The 23,457-nt window shown below is 36.3% G+C and overlaps 1 protein-coding gene across 7 annotated transcripts in view; it reads left to right on the top strand.

The window, feature by feature from the left end:
• Positions 1-23,457, top strand: part of DSCAM (DS cell adhesion molecule) — a 473,116-nt gene that overhangs the window by 334,833 nt on the left and 114,826 nt on the right. For all 7 annotated transcript variants that reach the window (XR_013945106.1, XR_013945107.1, XM_080576586.1 and 4 more), the window contains one exon: positions 23,128-23,324. Coding sequence is in view for 5 of the 7 variants with exons in the window: in XM_080576586.1 (XP_080432712.1) it covers positions 23,128-23,324 (197 nt within the window). In the remaining 2 variants the exon portion in view is untranslated. The remainder of the gene's footprint in view (positions 1-23,127; positions 23,325-23,457) is intronic.

The following is a 23,457-nucleotide window of genomic DNA, read 5'->3' as shown; positions in this document are numbered from 1 at the left end:
TACAAGCTGAAGATGCTGTGTACAAAAGAATTTAAGGCATTGTTTTTTATACTCATTCCTGCTGTGCATGTCAGGTACAATCAGAATGAAGGATTTGTAAATGTAGATTTTCTTTCAGCAGTCTAAATGTATTTGCCTTGTGCAAAACAGGTTTTCTTCCCCCTGAACTGTGTTCCTAGCCATTAAGATTCAACCTCTGCATCAGCACATGAGCTCCCCTCCATGTTGTTCTTTCAGTTATTTTTTTGATATGTGATGCTTGAACATTTCTTAATCAGTTGCTTTTATGTTCTTTGTGGGTAAAAAAAAAAAAAACGTGTCCACTTACGGCCACATCAATTGATTGATTTCTGAGTATCTCCACAGTATGGGTAACTGAAGAAGCATGGCTCCATTTTTAGATAAATCTTATTAGGATCCTGCAGGGTTATGAAATGAATCGATTAGGTCTAACAAACCAGGAGCTAATGAATGAATGAGCTCTTACTGTTGTCCTAATTACTTATAGTTAATCTGACCAAATCCATATATTTTTTTTAACTGTTTCCATCAGGCTACAGAATAATTAATCTTACATCCATTTTTCTTTTTCCTTTCCATATTGAGTTAGAATATTTGATCATGTAGGAATTGTGTTGTCCAGGCACTATGTACATCTTTATGAAATTCATTTTACCTTCTCTAGCATCATTTATTCAATGCTTAACTTCCATCTGGTAAATTCATAGTAGACTCCAGGAAAGCTGTGTCACGTAACTGTATGGATGTAGGTGAGCACACAATCAAATTAAGAAAACGGAAATGATTTTTCAATGAGAGAATAAATGTTATACTTCCAACTATAGTTCTTGACTGGCGGATTAGTATTTTCCATTAAAGTTCTTGTCTTGTTTTGAAATATGCAAAGCCTCCTTCTGACTTTGCAAAAGAGTAAGTAACGGTATCCGTTAAGCATTTAGATGTTTATGAAAGTTCGCCACAGTCCACCTTTATCAGAACATTAAAACAGAGCAGTGTGTGCAGGCACAAGTAGGTCCATGGGCTTGCCATGGTGAAATTGTTTTAGCTGTGGTTGCTGCGAAGCTTCACCATGGCATACTGCATTGTGCAAGCAGATGTGTTCTCAGGTGATCTAGGAATATGCATGAATATGTGGACACCTGCATAAATATGTTATTTGATTCTCACCAAAATAAAGAATGTAAAAAGGAACAACAACAAAAATCTAGACATGATCAGGTATTATAGCAATTTTCTGAATGTACTTCTTATTCTATTTACTTAACTGTAATACAGGTTTCAAAGACACATAAAATGATTGGTCTGTGGTTGATCTGATGAAAGTGACTGATTTCAAATTATTACAACAAAATAAAATCACATATCTAGGTTTTTAGCAGCAAAAAAGATTTAGAGCTATGATGGAAATCTTGCCTTTATTAAAAAGAATAATTCTTTCATATGTGGCACTGTTATTAATTTTTTTTACATTAAATTTATTCCCTTTTATGATGTATTCCCTATGCATTCACCCAAAGATGCATCCTTAATATTATGTTGTTAAAGCCATGTCTTCATTCTGAAAGTAGAGCCCTGATTTATAAAAATGATGTGCATACAATGTTTTTTCATTTCATCAGAGATGCTGAAGGATGCTTAGCAAAGCAGAAGACTAGGAATTTAAGCATATGTTTCTAGGAGTTGGTTTGAGGTTTGGGTTTTGTTGGTGGTGTTTTAAAATTTAACTTAAGCTTTTAAGGAAAATCCTGTGTGTATATATCATATGCATACTCTGTAGGTATGTGTAATCAATCTTCAGCAAATATTGTTAGTCTTTGGTAATAAATACACCAACTGACATCAGTAGTCTTGCTTTCAGTCAGCACCACAAGTTCTCTCAGTTCCAGTTTCCCATTCTGACATTTTCTTGTATCAGCTAAAATACATTCCTAAATCATATCACCACTGACCTAAGCTGAATTTGTTTCTACTAACTGATGCCTCCCATTCTCCTCTTACTTCCATCTCTCTCCTCAAAAAAAAAAAAAAAAAAAAAAAAAATTCATATCATCAAATGTATTTTCTGAAGATTAGCTGATATAAAGTTGTGATCATGAAATGGGAGACGCTTTCTCAAAAATAATTCTTTTCCCCCTTCCTTCAAAAAAGAATACCTCAACAGAGGTCTTACATAAGTACATTCTGTTGCATGCCTTCAGAGATTAAAAAGAGCATCTATTAGATGACTATTTTTTCCTGACTTTTAATTACTAATCATTGATTTTGGTAATTGCATACATGTACATACACAGTAATGCAGCAGGATTTAACTTCTGTGGTCTTATCTCAAAACTGTCTTTTTAAATGAGTGCCTATTACTGTAAGTGCTCCATAAGAAAGCAGTGCTCTGCTATTTTTGTCTAACTTTGCAATGCAGCATATCTGTAGCATTTTCTTCTGGTACAAGCTGGCTCTTTGCCATGCACTTAGAGGCATAAACCCATACTTTTAGCAAGGAAAATCTGCTATCAGATTTTAAGCGGTGACTTGCCAAGCTGAAATAAGGAAGAACAGACTTTTCATAAGTGGTTGCATATTGTTGTTGAAAATCCAATTACCGTTTGCTAAATGCTCATCTCTAAGATTTAAATAATAGTTAAATGAAGTTCTAGCTTTTAAGGAAAGTGAGCACATACTTAAATGTTGAGGAAGATCATTGCAGGAGTGCAAAGCAATCCAGGCTGCCCTCGGGATTTTTGCTGGCTCCATGTAACATTTTTATGTGTTCCCAGACATATTTCAATGAACTAGGCAGTGGATAGACTGATGTGAACAAAGAGTTCTGGGGTTCAATTACTTATAGCATTCCTTGCCTTTCAGGATTGACTTTGTTTAGGCATTCCCAGCTGCATAACTCATTGTGCAGAGCTAGTTAGCTCCCTTTCTGGTTTTAGAGCCTTTAGCGTGGATGTAGAGACCTCCCAGAGCAATTAAAGAGGTATTCAGATAACTGAAAAAGGAGAGAACAACCTGGTGAGGAGTAACAGTTTGGCAGTCCCCACTATTATCTTGACTCGGAATGACTAGGGCTCCTTCTTCTGTTGCAATCTGCTTTTAACCATTGCTAGCTAGTTATTTATTTGATGAGGTACAGTAGCAGAGTGAACCCCTCTTCTAGAAGGGGGAACTCAGATGTACAGTCAAGTGAGCACCAATAAGCTGATGGCTTGGCCTCCACTAAGCTGTGGTAGCTATCCATGCCTGCCTAACATGGGTGTGATGCAAGGTAATTACTCAACAATTAAAGAGAAAGAGGCTGAATTTCCTCCCATTTGCTGTAGGATAGTCATGTGGACCTGGGCAGTTACCACAGCTTTACTGATAGATGGTTCCTCAGATGTTACAAATAAACTGTGTGTTTAGGTGTTTATACACATATATCAATATATGCTGTCTTCTCCAATTCTCATTAAGTTCCTTAGATCTTGTCCATATTCAGGATTATTTCTGCTTTTGCTGGTTATTGTAGTACACTCTAATAGCAACATTACATAGCTGTATTAATACAAATTTCTCATGTGGGTAATTTTTCTGGAGACTTTTTGCAGCTTAGTTGAAATTAATTCCAAAGGCAGGGGAAACATGAATGGACAGATAAAACCCAAGGCATTAACCTGAAAAAAATTATGCCCCAGCTTCTGCATATGAATGAGCAAGCTGTGTCTGTGAATTATAGGAGTTTGGGGTCTAACATGGAGCCATCCAGGGACACCTTTGCCTGGAAAACACAGGAGTCAGAGTGCTTTTAGGGGATACATCATGTACTTCCAGCCTACCGAGGGCGAGACAGCCTGACTCACCAGTACATTAACCTGTTTCTCACACAACATAATGTAAGGTTACCCAGCGAATTCCACATCGATGCTGAAATGAGGGGAGTTATACCAGAATGATTATGCATTTCTGCTTCCCTCCTTTTACCTTACAACAGAATAACTTATTCTCATGCTTTCATGCCCAGAAGAGGGAGTGTCATACTGTATGAAATGTTATGTACTATCTACTTAGTTCAGGTTGTGTGGGATCTGTACATGAGGAGTATTCAGAACCTTATGCAAATCATGTAGTGACTTTTAAGTCTATCATACTCTATGTCTACCATGTAATGTTTTCCCAGTAGAAATTGTCCATTTGCTGTAAATCTGATTTATTTGGCATTTCATACACCTCATTTAAATGTTTTGTTTGTTTATTTGTTTTTAATAAATACATTGGAAATCCACTTTTATGCCCCTCCCTAACAGAGGGAGCTTTCTTTTGGAGGAACAATCATATTTTGCTTATTTTTAATAGAATCACAGTAGCATTTTTGAAATGCGACAGTTCTATTAATGGTAAATATGTGTACAAATAAAGATATAACATATTTTTGAGGTAGACAGAATGAGTTCCCAATGTTAACTCCTTAATTATGTCTCATGTCAATTGGTGTTAATACTCCTCTATTAGTTACTGTTTCAGGGATTCAAAGGTTGTATTTGTTGACTTTTTATATATTTTTGCAGTTTACATCATCAAAATGTATTTGTAATTTTATTCCTTTTCACTTAAAAATGTATAATACTCATTGAGATAGATACAGTGATTCCAGAGTTACAGATGTAAGGAGAGCTAATATGTATATGTTCAGTATTTCAAGCCTCAGAATGAAGTTAATGATACATATAAATCATTATTTATGCAATATATTTATACAATCTGCATGCTCACTCTATAAAAATAATATACAAGAGGCAACAGAAAAGTTAATGAGATCAACTGTGTATATAAAGCAGTAGGACAGGAGGGGTATACTCAGGTCTCCCAAAGAGAGTAGTGGTAGTGGTAGCTATCCATGCCTGCCTAACATGGGTGTGATGCAAGGTAATTACTCAACAATTAAAGAGAAAGAGGCTGAATTTCCTCCCATTTGCTGTAGGATAGTCATGTGGACGTGGGCAGTTACCACAGCTTTACTGATAGATGGTTCCTCAGATGTTACAAATAAACTGTGTGTTTAGGTGTTTATACACATATACCAATATATGCTGTCTTCTCCAATTCTCATTAAGTTCCTTAGATCTTGTCCATATTCAAGATTATTTCTGCTATTTCAAGAAATATTCAAGATTATTTCTGGAAGGTAGTGGTATCTCTTGAAAAAAAAAGGTTCATTGGTTTGGTTTTGCATGAACATAAGCAACTGCCTTTGTTCTGGAAAAACCTGTCTAATGCCTCGTGCATTATTGAATCCAGTTCAAAATGTGTGCTTTGGGGGCTACCAGGATAGGCAGGGAGTGGCTCTGTTTGTGGTTCTGTCTCCCTCCTCTCCTCTCCCAGCCCTGTGGCTGGCGTGACTGAAAAGTCACTGTTCATTCACTCGAGGATGTTTTGGAGGTTCATCTTTCAAACAGAAATGGAAGGGTGGCCAGCAAGACACACATGGAACCAGCTTTCCTTCTGTATCTGTGCCTCTCTAACTAAGTGGAGATGCTATAGGTTTTCATCTGTTTGGAGAATTCAGCTTGATCCAGCCTTCATTGGCTGTAGCTTCTGCAAACAGCATATTTTCAGATGTCTTAACAGGGACCTGGTCTCATTCCAGTCTCTTTTGACACAACATAGGCAGTTTTCTTGAGGCCTAGGACTGTGGCAAGTTGGCAGTTTTGTTCACTACCAACTATTCTTGTGTGGCTCCTTCTGAATGCAAATATCCCTGTGAAAATTCACTTTATGCCCAAACACAGCCTTCTAAAAAATCAAGTTAAAAAGAGTCTGAGAAATTTTGCTAGCCTTATGGGAGTGGAGTGAAACATTGGGCTTGAAAACAAATTTTGGGATATAAATATATTTGTTTTTATAAGCTGTAAGTGGTGAAAAGCGGGATTAAGTTTATAATGAAACCACAACAGACATTATTCTAAGCCCATGGTATGACTAACATGAGGACATCAAACAGTCATGTATATATAAGCCAAAAATATGATGGCAAAAAAAAATTACCTGGTCAAGAGGATGTCCATTACAACAGTGAGAGACAGAAACAATTAAGCTTATATAAGAGAGTTTTATGTGTCTGCGACTGCCTTTAAGATAGTCCACTTTCTATGCAGCATGCAGACAAGAATGTGTTTTTCTGTCTTGTGGACTATGGGAGAAAGACCCACTCCAGTGGGTCTGCTATCTACATGTCTTCAGCTTCTTTAATTTAGGCTGATGAAATGTAATTGTTTTCTGGCTACCACTGGTAGGAGATAAGTTGGAAAAGGGTTTTGGAGCACTGCTAGGTTCCTGTTCCTCTCATTGATCTCTACAAGAACAATCTATTCTAATAAATCTTGGATTCTAATCCAAGCTTCTATAATGTAACTGAGAAATAAATGCTTCTTAGTTAATATGCCTCAATTAATGGGTCACCCAGTGTAGCTGTAGCAGGTTGCAAGTTAGTAGCTTTCAGGATCTGAGCCCTAATAATTACAGGTTTTCTTTCCTTTTTTACATGAAATTGATTCATAAGCCTTACTCAAATGAATCGCTCTTGTAGTCATTAATTATAGTATACACATGTTAATGACATCATTATCAGAAGATAACATAATATCCCAAGGACCACATGTCACAGTTGTTTCCTGTGCAAACAATTGTGCTTGATAACACAGCCTGTCACAAAATGTCAAAAGAAACCACATGGTGTCTTGAAATGGTTGTGAAATTATCATGTGTCACAGATATGTATGTCATAAACAATGCCATCATGACTAAATTTTTCATTAGTATCTTCGGTGTGGGATACTGAAGGGAACAAACAAAATCCTGAACATACTAAGTGAAGCACATAATGCAGCAGTGAATTGTTTAAAGCATACCCTGTGACTGAATTAAAGTACATTAGTCATGAATCGAGGATATGCATAATAATGGGCAATATTAAGGAGCTTCAGATTTTTTTTTCCTTGACTTTATAAACATAGAAAGGAATTAATTTTTTATTTTTTTTTTTAAATATTCTACAGATTAGGTCTCGTTTAGCACATCTCTTTTAGCGTGTATAAGTACTGAATAATAAGATAATAGAAGTTTTCAGTATAACTCATATTCCAGCAAATTAAATCCTGGCAAAGGAAAAGTCAGTTACAGAACTCCTCTGGACTTCTGCAGGATCAGAGTTTCACCCAAGCAGCCTACCATTGTCTAAAAATATCAGCAATCTCACACTGCTGCAAAGATGTCCTGGTGCAGCAACCTTTTCAAACCTGTGGTTGGCACATGGTTTTTACTTTTGATAGTCACAGGCACAGAGCTGTTCATATTATCAGAGTCAGTGGACCCAGCATGGGTCCCACAGCATTTATCTACATTCTTCTGAAAGCGTAAGGTTTTTGAGATACATTAGTGTTTCTGCAGTGCATGGGATTATCTCCAGCAGGCTGATCAGCTTCAGCACAACTTCAGTCCTACTGGACACAAAGCATTTTTCCAAAGCTAGTAAGATGTCTCTGCCTCTCTCTTAGCAGTCTCTGCACTCTGGATTTGAGAGAAAGTGCTGGAGTGGGCATTCACATCACTCTTGGCCAGGAAGCTCCCAGAAACACTGATGTGGCGCGAGTGAGGAAACTGGCTCCTCCAGGATCTAGTCTATGGACAGTATATCCAGAGTTAGTAAAATTAGCTGTGCTTCAGTCTAATCTCAGCTAGCCATTAGGCTCTTCCTATATCTAGTCAAGCTTCATCCTATTTGAAAAAGTTGTCTTAGGATGAATTACACGATGGTGGTGCTTACATCCCTCTCTATACTGTGACCCCACGATCTTCTCTTGCAGAGGTCTGAAAGCAGGTGCAAGAAATTCCTGGATGACAGCCTGGTGATCATATACACATACTGTTTTTGCATCTGCTCAGCCCAGTGCATTAAGAATGACTGAAATCCTCCTTTTTTTTTTTTTTACTTGTATATTTTGGCAGTGTTGCTGTCTTTCGAAGTTTTCCCTCTGAACTATAAAAGTAAAAATTGATTAATCTGTATGTTTTTTGTTTTCCTGTTTTTCTTTTACAGAACTGAGAAAAATAATTATTCTCCATCTGTGCAAAATTGCCAAGACTTATGGGTTTGCCAGGCACAGAAAAGTAGAGGGATTTCCCCCATGCTGCGCAGGATTCTTGTTACAGGGCTCCCAGGAGCAGTCTTTCTCTAACACTGCCTTCTCTGTAGGGTTATATATGGGACCCATTGACAAACAGCTTGGTAGAAAAGCTGTTCATATCATCATCTTCCAGAGCTGTGCTTTTTTTTAATCCACAAGACTGTACCTTTAGATGCGCTGCTGATAGCAATAGTACTGCAGTAGTCAGGCAGTAATTAGCTGTCAGTAACAGTGTAGAAGGATTTGGCTCTCCATTTGCTTTCTCTATACACTGGGCTTCACAAAGCATGTGCTCCTGATACTGGTGCTATTCTGTATGAAATATGAATATGAGTGAACCAGTCTCCCTGAATCAAGTCCAAGATGGCTGACACGCAAATAATTCAGAAAATTTAAAGTTGAAAGACTGGTCTCTAAAGCAATGGTTTAGTTTACATCTTTGTGCTCTGTGATACTAGTTGATCCCTAAACAGAAAGAGAAAACTGTCTCACAGGCTGCTCTTGAATTATGTATTTTTCTTTACCAGGAGTAATGACATGGTAATTCTTGACAGATGACCTTTTTGTGCATTTCCTCAAAGGTTTCAATAAGATTAAGATAAGGGTTCATATTCCTCTCTGTTTTTACCTGAATTGGAGTACCAAATCTTCTACAAAACTAATTTTTCAGTTTTACAGTCTTGCAGTTACCAGCTAGCTCAGCTCTGGTACGTGCAATAAATTATCAGTAACCCCTTTTTTCACCTTTTTGCCTCAAACTCCCTTTCTCTACAAAGGACACTATCTAATTAAAAACACAACAACAGCCTGCTCAGAAAGGAGGTTAGAATTTTGGGGAAAGAAACTGTGTGATATTATAGGGATTTATTCTGGCAAATTCTGAGGCAGGTAACATGAGCTCTGGATAGAGAGGTGTAAGAGAGTGGTGAGATTTATGAGACTGCCAGAGCTGACAATAGAAACTAGAAGAGTTGCTGGAGCTGCCAGCAACTTTGCAAGCTTTTGGAAAGAAAAATCAAAGGATTATTATTTGTTAGCAGCCACATTAAAAATGTATTTAACTGACACATGGCTGAGAAGGCTTTTACTTTCTTTGGCACTGCAGATATGACTGCATGCTTTTTTTCTTTTTTTTCTTTTTTTCTTTTTTTTTTCCTCCACAGTTCACTGGAGTTCAGCTCCCTAATGAGCTCTTCATTGTAAGACTAGTTCTGGGCTTTCTGTCTCTTGGTTGATATCACTCATACAGAACAACCGAGTCACGTACACAACGTAAATACAAAAACATTTCAGGAACCACACAACTTTAAAAAGTTTTTGAGTTGTCCTTGGAAAACTTTGTTAAATATGTTTGGATCTTTTATTTTCTACTTGTGTAACCACCTCAAAAGAGAGCAAACATATGCCACATGTTAAAAGAAATATTATTAGAAATTATTTGCTTTCTAGATAATCAGGGCATATTGTTAGGAAGACTTCAGTTGCATTCAGGAATGTTAAGCAATTTTGCAAAACAACTTGAGCATCTAGAAATAAAGGAAGGAATGTATCAACATCTGTCAAAGCATGTGGGAGGTCACCTTCTAGGAAACTGGAATTTTGATGCAGAAAATGGAGTAAAATGAAAGTATCCTACATGGCATTCATCAAGCCTAACTGAAAGACGAGTCTTCTTTCTTGCAGTTTTCCATGCATTTACTATTTTCTAGCCAGGTGCATAACTAAAAATAATGCAGGAATAGGAGAAGTAGCATCATTCACTAACTGCATAACCCTGAGCACTATGTAATCCCCTTTATTGAAGGTGATTGTGTCCTGTGGGAAAACAATATTTGTGTAATTAAAGTATATATCAACAAACACGACCGCAACAAAGGAGACTGGAAGTTTCAGTTCTTCTGTTTATTGAAATTGTAAGTGCGTGAACTTGACATGGAAAATAAATTTCTTTTCTACTCCGTATAAGATGAATCCGAATTTCTCTTTCTACCTTAACTCTTACATATTTTTAAAATCTGCCACCGCTAGAGCCTGAATCTTCAAAATAAAGTACTGTTAAAGTACTTATTCAAGTTGCAGGACTAAATACTAGCGGAAGATGAAGCAAACTCTTTGAGCCAATTGTTTGATCTGGAGAAGTAGTCAAAGCAGCCTAGTTGTATACTCCTCCTTTCTCTTTCCTGGGAATTGAGGGAAACTGTTGCCCACAAGATGTCCTGAAGGCATCTCATGTGATCATCAATCTACTTACTAGAAGGGGAAAGAGGAAGAGAGAGAGAGAGAGAGAGAGAGAGAAAGAAGGAAGGAAGGAAGGAAGGAAGGAAGGAGGGAGGGAAGGAAGGAAGGAAGGGAGGAAGGGAGGAAGGAAGAAAGGAGGGAGGGAGGGAAGGAGGGAAGAGAAAGAAGAAAAGAAAAAGAAAAGAAAAGAAAAGAAAAGAAAGAAAGAAAGAAAGAAAGAAAGAAAGAAAGAAAGAAAGAAAGAAGAAAGAAAGAACGAAAGAAAGAAAGAAAGAAAGAAAGAAAGAAAGAAAGAAAGAAAGAAAGAAAGAAAGAAAGAAAGAAAGAAAGAAAGAAAAAGAAAGAAAGAAAGAAAAAGAGAAAAAAAAAGAAAGAAAAAGGTGTGGGGGGAACACTCTGCTTTCAATAACCTTTTCCTTGTGTAGGTAAAGGAAAGATGATACAGGAATCTATGCTTTTGTCTCAGTCGAAAGTTGCAGTTGCAGCTGCTTTGACAGTGACAGCCCCTGCATTTTTAGAACATTCATATTCAGTTAATAGTTTGGTGTCATTCTGATATTGTTATTATTTTAATTTCTCTTACTAGTAAAGCAAGTGAAAAAGATATGTTATTTTTCGACATCTTTCAATTATGAAATCTTGGTGAAATACTATAGGACAAAGGTATAACTCTAATAAGGGATTTTTCTGTCAAATTTCAAAGAACAGCCAGATTGTCTATCAACTAACAGAGAGCAGAAAAGTGCAAGTGCTTCTCAAGATAAAATCTCAGAATGTTTTTGACAGGATTTTAGGTAATCTGATAAATCTTTTTTTTTTTCGTTATTTTACAAGTAGTTTAAAAAGAAAAAAAGAAAAAAGAAAAAAAAATAAAAGCTGGGTTAGAAAAGTTATTTGCAGAGGAGTAGCAGTATGGCTATACAATGTGAGATTGTATCCTACCCATCAATCAGGCAGTCTGTTCTTAACAAGAAGTCTAGAAGCATTCATCCATGTGGAAAGCAGAAGCTGACTAGAAAACAGTGAAAACTCTACTTCATGGTAGAAAAGAGAAATTTTATTTATATTTTACTTGACAAAACTATTTTTTTTATTTCCTCACGGAATGAATGGGTATCAGGAAAAGGTTCTTCACCAAGAGTGTGGTAAAGCACTGGAACATGCTCCCCAGGGAAGTAGCCACGGCACCACTCCTGCCAGAGTTCAAAAAGCCTTTGCACAGTGCTCTCAGACACATTGTCTGATTTTTTGGGTGATCCTTTGGGGATCCAGGAGTTGGACTTGATGATCCTTGTGAGTCCCTTCCAACTTTGATATTCTATGATTCTATGAATTAATCAAGGATGTATTCCTAGCTGACCACCAGGGAATCCATGTGCCTTAGAGTGATTTTATCTTTAGATTTTAGGAATTTGAGCTATTGTACTAGTATTGTTTGGCTGGGAAAAAAAAAATATGAGAATTTTCACAAATTTTCAGAAAAAAATGCATTTTGAAGATTTTTGTAAGCATATTCATCTGATTTTTGGACAAGTTCGGAACTGGAATATATATTTTTATTCCTCCAGATTTCACGATTTTGTATCACCACTAACTAGGAGGTCTCATTTGGCAAAAGATTCTGGAGTAGGTGAAGAAGCAGTACACAGTTATAAAACAAATTTTACCATTTCTGTGCTTATGTCACCATCTTTATAAGATAAATAACTCTATCTATTGCTTACTATAGAGTTTGCACAAATAGAAAAAAAGGTTTATCTAAGTGGTTAAGCCATTGGTCAAGTGTCTTATCAGTCAGGTCATGCAAGGAGTTGAATAGCCTTGGAGCTATTCAACAGCTGAAGCTGCAAATGGAAAGCAGTGCCTTTTGCCTCTTAGTATTTGAAAGCTGTCTGTATTCATGGTCAATGAAGTGGCCTTACTATTGAACAAGTGGTTGGTGCTCTGAATCCAGTTTCATAACACAGTTTAACAAGAAGGGAAGCTTGCACAGCAGCTGATGACTGTTGCATTTGTTTATGAATAAAATAAACAGAATATTTCCATGTCATAGGGAAATGATAGTTATGACTTGCTAAACATTACTTCATTTCTGTGTATATGTTCAAACATGTTTGTTGACAGAAAAAAAATATTATATATTTATAAAGAAAATTAAGTAAAAGGCTCAAAAATATTTAGAAAAGTCCACCCATTGGCTCCCCACTGGTAGATTTCATGTGTAAATCAATGCCTGGAAACCAGGATCTGATGCAGCAGAATAGCCATAGCTGACTATGAATCCCCCTCAGGAAGATGGTAGTAAAAGCGGAATGAGGAGCTGGTTAAAAAGAGAGAGAGAGAGAGAGAGAGAGAGAATGTTTTCATGTTGACCCTGTAACTAGCTGCTTCACTGATTATATTCAATGTCTGTTGCATTCAAAATGTGAAACTATGTTTAGCGGCATGACTTCTTTCTTCCTTTGCCAGTAGTTGAATTACTACCACTACCATTTTGGCTTCTGTTTTTGAGTTTCATTCTGCATGTGCAAGAGGGAGTGTGAATTCCTATTCACTAGAAAGACAATTTAAAGGAAAAAAAAAATTAACCAAGTCTCTTGAACTCCTTGCAAAATTTGTGATGCAGGAAGGTATTGTAGAGGAAAGTGACCTGCAGCCCCCATGCAACATGCTTTGCTCATGAGATAGATGGCTATAATTTACTCCTGCCTGAAACACTGGTATTTATTATGTCTTTCCTTGGCCAAAGGGTAAACACCATCTCCAGATAAATAGATTTTTTATATATATTTTTTTTTAAACGAGAAATGCTCAAGACTGCTGAAGGTCAAGTGAAAGACGTAAACAGGGTTGCTTTTTCTTTTCCAAGTAATCAGAATAACTCTCCTTATGTGACTGCATGAAAAACATTTTTTTCCTGTGTCAGTCACACATGCATGCACATGCATGTAAGCAGAGACACACACACGCCTTGACCCCAGTTATATAGGAGTACCCTAGTCATATTGCTGGACACTGTGAATACTGGGAACAGCAGTGTAAAATTTGGCTTTAAAACTCATTTGCACCTGTTCTCTTGGTTCACAGCTGGATGAGCATATTGGTTCCCCTAGATAAGCCCAAATAACTATAGCCCTGGTTCAAATTAAGGCCTATTTCCTCTGGCCTTAGGCATTTGGGTACTGAAGCCAAATTGTCAGCTGCTGCTTTTGTCTGGGAGCTTTAATAATTGTTCAGTGTAATAGTCTCAAAATCCTCAGTGGAAAGACCTAGCCTTTAGAGTAGACAAAACACTGCAAAGACATATTAGTAATTAATGTAAAAAGCACAAAAATTTCCCAAGCCGGGTCCTAATTTTAGAGTTAATCGTAACAAATGAGATTTTTCATTTCTGATTTTCTGCTGTTAAGAACTGCTGCTTATTTATGGGTACATATAACTCGCAGAAGTATTCTGAATATCTTTACTTTATAAACATTGTGTTTCTCTAAGCTGTCTTAGTTTTTCAATACTAGCAATTCTCTTCTTCCATAACAAGTATTTTAAAAAATGTTGTTAAACACACAAGTAGTCTATCAGCTTTTCTTACACCATGTGGCTTTTAAGATGGTTCCCCTCTCTTCTAAAAATTGTCTCCTTTTACTGATCAGCTGAAGAGATCTATTTTTCCTTGTAAAAAATTCTGGCATGCTGAGCAGACAAAGTAGAAAACAGACCTAATGCTGGAAAACAAAAGATAGAGTAGATTAGGAATCAAGTTTGTTGTTTTTCAGCAACAAGTAGAGCTAATATTCCATAGACAGTCAGGCCATTCCCAGACAGTCTCTGTGACAGGGCCAAATGTTAGAATTTTGATTGGAGAAACCAGATTGATGTCCATTAAAATAAATGTCTTCAGAGCTTTTTATTAGTTTCTTATTCTCCCCAGCTGAACCTCCTTTCCTATCTTTCCTGAGATAGAAGCATTTGTTGACATCCTAAATAGCCACCTGAAATCAGGTTGATATGAATGCCTGGTTCTATGAGCATACTCTACTTCCACATGTATGGGAATACTTTTGTGTATATATACAATGTCATAACACCCTTGTTAGCATTAATATGCAGAATACATATGTATATTTATTTATATTCTGTATGTTAATTTATTTATATAGCAAATGCCTACATTAATACAGAGAGAGTTGTACCTTGCTGATTTTAATATCTTTGAGTTTTGTCCCGATCATCAGAGTTTCAGATGCTACTGAGCTATTTGCAGCTATCCAGACAATAAAAATATAATTCATCTGAAAGGTTAGGCAAGACTGGTTCTACCAGAACTCTTTCTTATACATCAGCAGATAATATTTCATGGTTTTTTAGCTCATAACTGTGCTGTTACAGAGCCAAGTCACTGTGCTTAAAAGTATACTTACTTGCATGAATGAACAGTGAGTGAAAACCATTAATGTCCCAGAATGCACTACTCACCAATACTCATTTTTGTTGTAGCCAGAGTTTCTTAGCGTGTTTCTGCTTCATCTAAACCTGTCAATACCTCAATTAGCGCTTGCTTCTCTTCCTCTGTGAGGGACATTTACACATGTCATTTTACAGCCTCCAAAATCTAAAAAACCCATGGGAATAGTTGGGTCATAAAATACAGCCTGATCGGAGTTTATGTTTTCCAGTGATTTTCTGGTTTAAAAAAAAACAAAAACAAACAAAAAACCCCACCACCACCAGAACCGTAAACTGTTTGGTTGTTTTTAATGAAAAAACAATAACAAAAACAAAAACAAAAGACACAAGTGTATTATTTTTTTTTAATTAAAAAGCACTTACAGAAAGTTTAAAGAATAACAAGTTCTAAGAAAATGAGTCCTACCATGTGATTCTGCAGTCTGTGCTTTTACTGATTTGTGTTCAGTAAGTCTCAAAAAATTAGAGCACTGTACTTTACAATTATGATAACATTAAACCTCTAATATAGCATTAAAACTTCATGCTGTCTTGATGGCAGATTAAATTCAATTTAAGATCAAAGCATAGGACAAGATATGTAAAATTATATACTGCTGGTTTTAACTATAACAGTCCTGCTCATTGCAAACTGACTTTTATACAGGGAGAAGAAACATGGCAATTGATCTGGAATAGAAAGTGACCCAAAAGAAATTTATACTTAATGGATACATGTTTCTAATATAAATTTTTAAACATCTATACTTTTCAACAGTAGTGATGATAAGAATAACACCATCCATTAATTTATTGTGAAAGAAGATGGTCTAAATTTTCATAAATCACAAATATATGTTAATATATTTATATTTTAATAGATCTTTGATCACTTATTTTTCTTGACAATTAGACAAGCTCTGAGAATACTGATTTTCCAGTGCCTCATGTGGGTTACCATAATTTGTCATAAATTTCCACAGGCTTTTACTATAACTGACTGCAGGGAACAAAGCTGTCAGCTTATCATTTCCCATTTTCTTTCTCTTGGTTATTAGGAAGTGCAGTTAGACAAAATGGCAATTGAAGCTGCATGACAATGCAAAAGAAAGTCATTCATTTCAGTACCATGTCAAAGTCAAAGGAAAGACCAAAAAATATAAGAAGCTGCTGTGTATCATCTGAAGACAGCAGTTTGCACTATACAAACATAATGCTAATGCATGGAAAGACCTCAGGAAGAGGGAAAAAATACCTCTGCAATTTGAGAGAAAAGACCTTTTTTATTTTATTAATGTGTCTTTTGGTTAAAATTCATAGTTGTCATGCAAAATAAATCAACTTCTTTTCCTATAATGTGACCTGAAACTGCTTCTGAGTGAATAAGATATGAACCCTAAATGTTCGCAGCCTTTAGCCTGACATATTCAATCAGATCATGAGGCGCTGGTGAAACTGCCAAGTTTTCAAGACATCATTGTCATTCTTATTAAAGCTTAGCATCAAACAAGGCCTGTTCTAGCTTGGAAACACATGTTTGAATAATACTTATAATCAAAGTAACTTAATTTATATCAGTGGAATACCTAGCTGAAATCATATCTTAAAGTGAACAGAATCCTTATTCATTCCTACCTTGTGATATATGTCTTTAGATTTTTTTTTCAAAGATTACCTTGCAGAGATGTTCTAATGTCCTAATAATGAAGTTTTTACGTATCACTGAGTTCCATGTTTTGATACAGGATTTGTAATGCAAACTTAGGTTGCTGGGACATGGGCTGATCATGTCTGTGTTTACTTTCCCTCTATTATTTATATGTCATCATTCTCATGGATGTCACTCTTCACTAAATATAAAGTTGCAATTTCTGCTGTGCACAGGATCTTTTTCCATGACAGTACTGTGTTTCATACTGTTCTTTCAGAAAATTGTTATGCTAATAGGACTGCTAATGAAGCTCTTGCTTATTCTCCAGAAATCTGTTTATGTAACAGTTACTAATGGAAAGTCAGTAGCCCTCCTTTTAGGGCAGGTTGAGAGTCATATGATTTGTTTTGCTTTATTAACAAAAATATCAGGAATACACTCATCTGGATTTATTTTGTATATGCTGTAGATTACTGAAACTAACACTGAGTATATAATTTAGCCTGTCACATTAATTCATCAAGTTTTTGCTTCTCTCCTCAAAATTCTCAGGTTTATGCATTTGAAATCATTTCCCCTAGTCTGAAACCTCAGCAGTAATTAATTTCAAAGGATTTGCTTTTTCAATTTGGAATTTATACCATATTGATTAGTTAGTGACTAGGTGACTTATGTAAGTAATGTTTCTATTTGAGAGTTGCATTGCTTACACCAACGGAAAAAAAAAAAAAAAAAAAAAGAATCATTACCTATTCAAAGCAATATAATAAAATATGCATTCAGAATTCACCTTCATGAAATATTTAAATATATGAGATTGAATTTTTAAAATATTTATCCTAAAAGAATATGTCTCTGAGAAGGTTCACAATAAAGAGCACAACTGGATCACAAACATGAAGTTCATTTTCAAATTTACTGAATATTTATAGAAAATAATTTTAATTATTCGCTTTGCTCATTTTCATTATTCTACTAAGGAAAACAGAAGTTAAAGAAAAACAGGAGGGAATAATTATACAACCATCGTTTTTGTGAAAATAATTTCTATTCATAAAAACAGGATGCTTACTTTTGTTTTAACATACTTTTTTCACCTTTTGAGGCATGCAGTATTCTTTGATTTCTAGTCTTACATATCTCTTGAGGATGAGGGTTAAGAGCAATATTTTCACCTGCTACAGAGGTCATAGTTTTGCCAAGTCCCATTGAGGAGTCCCATCGATTTAAAATTCACTGCTAGGCTCATTGCACCATTTGAATTCTGGAGAAATGCTGCTTAAGTAAGCAAGAATGTCACAACAGAAAGGGAAAGCTGAAGTTAAGAGAAGAATTTCAGTAACTCACTAATTAAGTTGTAGAAGTCTACTAAATTTGAAAATATGGTAATAAGTAGAAATCAAGTAATTATACTGTGATAGCTTGTCCCTCTTAAAAGTCATTTTTTTGTATGAGCTTTCTTTGCCTGAGCAAAAGCGGATTGAGAAAGACAGAGTTTATTGTGTGTGATGGAAAATATCATCTGTCATGGAGAGAAAAATATTCTCGCTGTGGTAGACCAACATGAGAGGATATGCTAAATTTGGCTTAAATGTTAAATTAGAATTAAAATTATTATTATTTTTTCAATATAATCCAACTTTAGTGCAGTTTGCTCTTACCCAAGTCCCTATTCTCATTTTTGATGTTATTTTTACCTAGGGTTGTTAAAGCACATCACAGGGCCATGGTACTTTGTTCTAGAAGTTGTACAAGAAAACCAGATGTGGTTCATCACCATGCTTATTAGAGTATTGTTGTGCATTTCTCTGCAACTGAGCAAGGCATTGCAGGTACTTGAAGGATCAGTGTAAAGAAAAGGCTTTTGAGGGCACAGTTTATCTGGTTTGATGAACACCACTGTGAAAATCTTTCCATTGAGGAAGTCTAGGATGACTACCAAGATGCTTGCAAGATGAATCCCACTGTGATGGCAGATATTTCCCACTTCGTGGAGCTGTTGGCATAGCTGCTGCCTGGATGGGTGCAGGCAGACTCCAAACTGGCCTCTTCATGCATGCTCCAGTAAAGAAATCAAGTTACTTGGTATTTACAATGTCAGGGAAGAGATCTTAAGACCAAAAGTGGAGACATGATGAGACATGGTGATGTGCCAGGAGTTGTATCACTGACAGCAGCCAGGACATGTCTGTTATCAAGCACACTCAAATTCTCACTGCATTGAGTTATGTACATGTCATTAAGTCATGAAATTTGTTTTTCTGCTGCATCTTTTCTATTCTTTCTCAAGAGCAATTTTAATTTTCATTAATGTTTGGATGTGAGCAGCACTCCAACTTTTAAAACAGCTCAAAACACATTGTACAGTGTCATATGGCATCTCCCACTGATTTTGTTGTTGACTGTGTTGTATTCCTCTCCTAACCACCACTAAGTTGCCAGAAAAATTGCCATTTGGAGTCTATAGATAGTTTAGTTTAGTTTAGTTTAGTTAGTTTAGTTCTTAAATGTATTGAGAACTTCAGTCAGTCTTAGAATCATTTAGGGTTCCGCCATGATATTTAGTGTTTAATTACAAATTAAAAGTCTTATCAAGATAATTAAATGTTTTCATTTTTAGTTGCATTCAGTTTCTGACAGAACATTAAGCAGTAGCAGAGAATAGAAAGTCAAATTAAGTAATTTTTACTGAATCTCAGGAAAGGTCCAAATTTGATTTTTTTTAAGAATTGAACAAAATTTTCTTATTTCATCTTGACCAGTTCCATGATTATTACGAGTAATTTCTACTGCTGATGTATTCATTTCAATTTTTAATGATGAAGTTGTTAATAGTATAAAGTAATGAGGTTATTCCCTACAGGATTGGCATGAAGAAGGGTAAGATAATGAATTGACCTGGAAAAAGGAGTAAACAAATCAGCTTTCCAAATGGAAGCCCAACATTAAACAGAGAAATCTCCTAGATTAATGCCACTGACATTGAAATTGAAATCACCATAATCTATAAACTATAGCTTCTATTTGGTCCAATAGACCAGCTTTAACATTGTCCAGAGCCACATGGCATGCTTCAGAGAATGATGGGGAGAACCCCAGAGGAAATAATAGACTTGGATTAATTTGTCCCACAGGGACAAATTATGGCATGTGAATCATCTCGATATACTTCCAATTGCATCTGCTTAGATGCATAGAATCATAGAATCACAGAATCGTTAAGGTTGGAAAAGACCTCCAAGATATCTGGCCCAACCATCCCGCTACCACCAATGTCACCCACTAAACCATATCTCTAACCACGTCCAACCTTTACTTAAACACCCCCAGGGACGGTGACTCCACCATCTCCCTGGGCAACCCATTCCAATGCTTAACTAAGGCATCCTAGGACAATATCACATTTATATATAAAATATATACTCAGTTTGGTTTTTTACATTTTTTTTAGAATATTTTTTTTCAGAAAAGAAGCAGCATATTCAACTCAAGTTATTTGCATCAATAATCTGATTAAAGATAGTTTGAGGATGAAGATATACATTGCCTAAAATATCTTTGGGAACATGGCTTTGTTACCAGAAATCTTTTGACAACGAGGAAGATAAAAAGAAGAGCTTATGGTTTAGGATCATTGGAGATAAATGTGAAAAGTAAAAAATCAGCTTTGGAGGAAGGAGAAATATTTAGCTGTGAGGCATTGCTATGGCAATAAAGAATCAGTGTGGAAGATTATGTGAGAGGAAGGAAAAGATAAGTATGGTTAAGGCTGTATCTGAAGAATAAAGTTATCTTTTTTTACACGTTTTTATGCCATTCTTATTAAGAAAGTTTGTTGGAAAAAAATAAGCTTCATAAGACAGCATCTGTTTTTAAAAAAGGAAGCAAGATGGTCATGGTGTTTTCTTTGGTACTGTGGGACATCAGGGGACTTTTGATAGACACTTGTTCAGGAGAGCCGAATGTGGACCAGTAGTCTGTGAGACAGACTCATGGAGGTCCATGGGATTAAAATTCAGATCCAATCATCTTCTCATTTTCTGTGGGGGCATAGTGCCTGAGAAGCAGGAAGAAGGTAGACCTGCCAGTGCAAGGCTCACCTGCTCCAAATGCTGAGCCCTCTTGCCCGGATGCATGGACACCCCGAGTGCTCATGTACCTTGTGGGGAGGCACATGCCACCCCTCAGCTCCAGGGTGGGCCAAACACATGCTCCCTCTATCACGGGAGAACAAGATATTTGAAACAGGAGATAAGTAGGAGATACTGATGGGAAAGAAGATTGCAGTTGTAGAGAAAATAATTAGGGCATTTGGGAGGTTGGAAGGATTTCATTAGGGAAGTAAAATGAGACTGGAGAAAGAAAATGTTGCTGTAGGGGGTTAGGGAGCATGTGCGAACGTGAGGAGGTTGCAGTAAGAAGAAGACAGAAAGAGGTGAAGGGGAGTGGAGTGTGTTTCACTGAGGGGAAATGAGGAAGATGTGCAGAAATTCTTCAAATGAAGAAGGAAGGGATGTGTGGGAGTCTTGGAAAATTATGGAAGAAAGCAAGGGGGTGACACAAACTAATGATGTCAGTGTGAACTCTTTAATAATCTGCCACTCATCTGAATTGGTTCTCTTACTGCATAAAGGGATGTATGGGTCTATTTTAAGTATTGTGGAAAAGGGCAGATATGTTCAAGTGCACATACTTGTGCATACGGGGCCCACAAGCCTACAACTCTGCAGGCCTCGTAGTTTCTTTGTTCAGACACAAAACTTTGATGGCCTGAAAAAATGACCTTTTGAAAATAACCTCCTTGGGGGTATCAGTGCCTGGAAAGACTCTAAGTAAAACTGAAGATTTTTCTGTTCTCTAGAAGACGATATCAGTCACGTCCTAATTTTCAATTTTGATTATTCATCATTTCTTCTCTTTGAGTGCTTCTCTTTGACAAAAATAATTGGAATCTAATAACAAAATAGTCAAATGACATACATTGTCACTAATGTATATCACTGCTTAAAGAGCCTTATGTCTCACACAAGATCGTTCTAAGGATTCTTCCTGTAATTAGATCCCATTCGTAATTCTCACCCACACTCCACGGCCTTGATCATTTTAAAATTGGTTTATTGGTTCAGGAGTCCTTTGTACAGAATGGGCTGCATCCTGACATATTGTCATATCCAAGCATCAATAGCTCTGACATGTGAAAAGGTCATGCCACCAAACATTAGCATTTCAAAACAGCAATTATAGTAATTCATTTCAATAAGACTTTTTTAAATTTATGTATTTTTTTTTTCTGTCTGATAGTAATAGATATAATCTATACAGGAGAAAGAATTAGGAAGGCCTCAAACCAGGTTCAGTGCCAATGTCATCTTCTTAAAATTGAGACCCAGGGAAGTTAAGATGGAATAAGTGAATTGTACTGATAAGGGGCAAGTGTTCATGCATAAAAATGAGAATAGGACTATTTCAGGAGTCAGCCCTGGAGTATAAGAGCTTAGTGAAGTGATTCTTTATTGCCACTTTATGTAAGTTGAAAGGAGTGGACTGATACTTTCAAGGGAGAGCAGTTCTGTGTGCTATCCAGGGCTTTCCAGCTTTTCCCAAGCAGGTAAGTTGTCATAACTATAAGAGAGACTTACAGACTTTTATTTCTTGTATTCACAAATGCCCAGATGCTATTCATCAGTGGACAAATCATATGGTAAGAAAAAGACTGACTAGTGAGGACATAAAAGCGACCATCCTGTTTCAGAAAATGAATTATCCTTCCAAAATGTAAAAAATACTTAGATTTTATGTCAATTCTCATGAGAAAGAAAGTATTTTTTCAACTTTAAGAAATTTTAGAGTCCTGAATAATTAATGAAGTTGATGATTGTATCCCAACTGTTCTGCAAATTCTGCAAATAACTTTCAAATATATTAAATGCAAATCAAGATAGGTTTATTTTCAAGATAGGTTTATTTATATATTTAATTATACCTGCAGTTGAGTACAGTTTAACTATGTCTTCAGCACATACATGTACTATAAGCCCTTTGGTACAGAGCTGCTCTTTTCATTTTGTACATCTTCTGGCTTAATGGAGCTCTCATTTTGATAGGCCATTACTGTAATGTACAAGGATAGAGCATATATCTGTCAGTAAATAAAACAGGTAAATGTACTTTCTGTTAACTTTGTGCATATTTGTGATAAACGTATAGTAAAATGTTCACCAGAAGGTATAAGAAATTTCTATCAGTTCTTTATTGGTCCAATTTCTGAGTGTTTGTTACTTACAGTACTTTTATGTGCTGTGCATATTGTAGTTATGGTACAAATTTTCCTATGGGCAGAAAAATAAATGGAGCCAAGTTTCATTTGGATGTGCATCTTCTGTCTCTATAGACACACTGTCCAGTCTTTGCTCTTCTCTGTTAAGTTCCCTTTGAGGCTCATCTTCTCTTTTAAGATTTTCTCACATAAAATTGAAAGTAAAATCCTTTCATGCATTTTCGGCCATCTGTTCAAATATGGACAAACTGAATGAGACACAGACTGGACGGTCAACCTTCCCGGTCAGAGTAGTTACCTCACTGAAGAACTGTTTTTGTTGCTCTGTCTGTTTTTAGTTCCAGCTATGATAACTTCCTATCCAAACACCACCCTTGCAACACAAGGTCAAAAGAAGGAGATGAGCTGCACGGCACATGGAGAGAAACCCATCATAGTCCGCTGGGAGAAAGAGGACCGAATAATTAACCCTGAAATGTCCCGTTATCTTGTTTCCACCAAAGAAGTTGGAGATGAAGTGATCTCTACTCTGCAGGTAAGAAAATAAAGTGACCCATGACTCATTTACATGTATGAGATTGTTGCTTGGTTTGATTTTGATTTTGATAGGGATGCACAGCTATTTCTTCCTAGAAGGCCAAAGCCCCACCACTTGCTCCATCTGTGGC

This window comes from Anser brachyrhynchus, assembly GCF_964034855.1.
Source record: "Anser brachyrhynchus genome assembly, chromosome: 1".
Classification (NCBI taxonomy): Eukaryota; Metazoa; Chordata; class Aves; order Anseriformes; family Anatidae; genus Anser; species Anser brachyrhynchus.
Note: the sequence above shows the minus strand (reverse complement) of the source record. Positions and strands in the feature narration are given on the sequence as shown.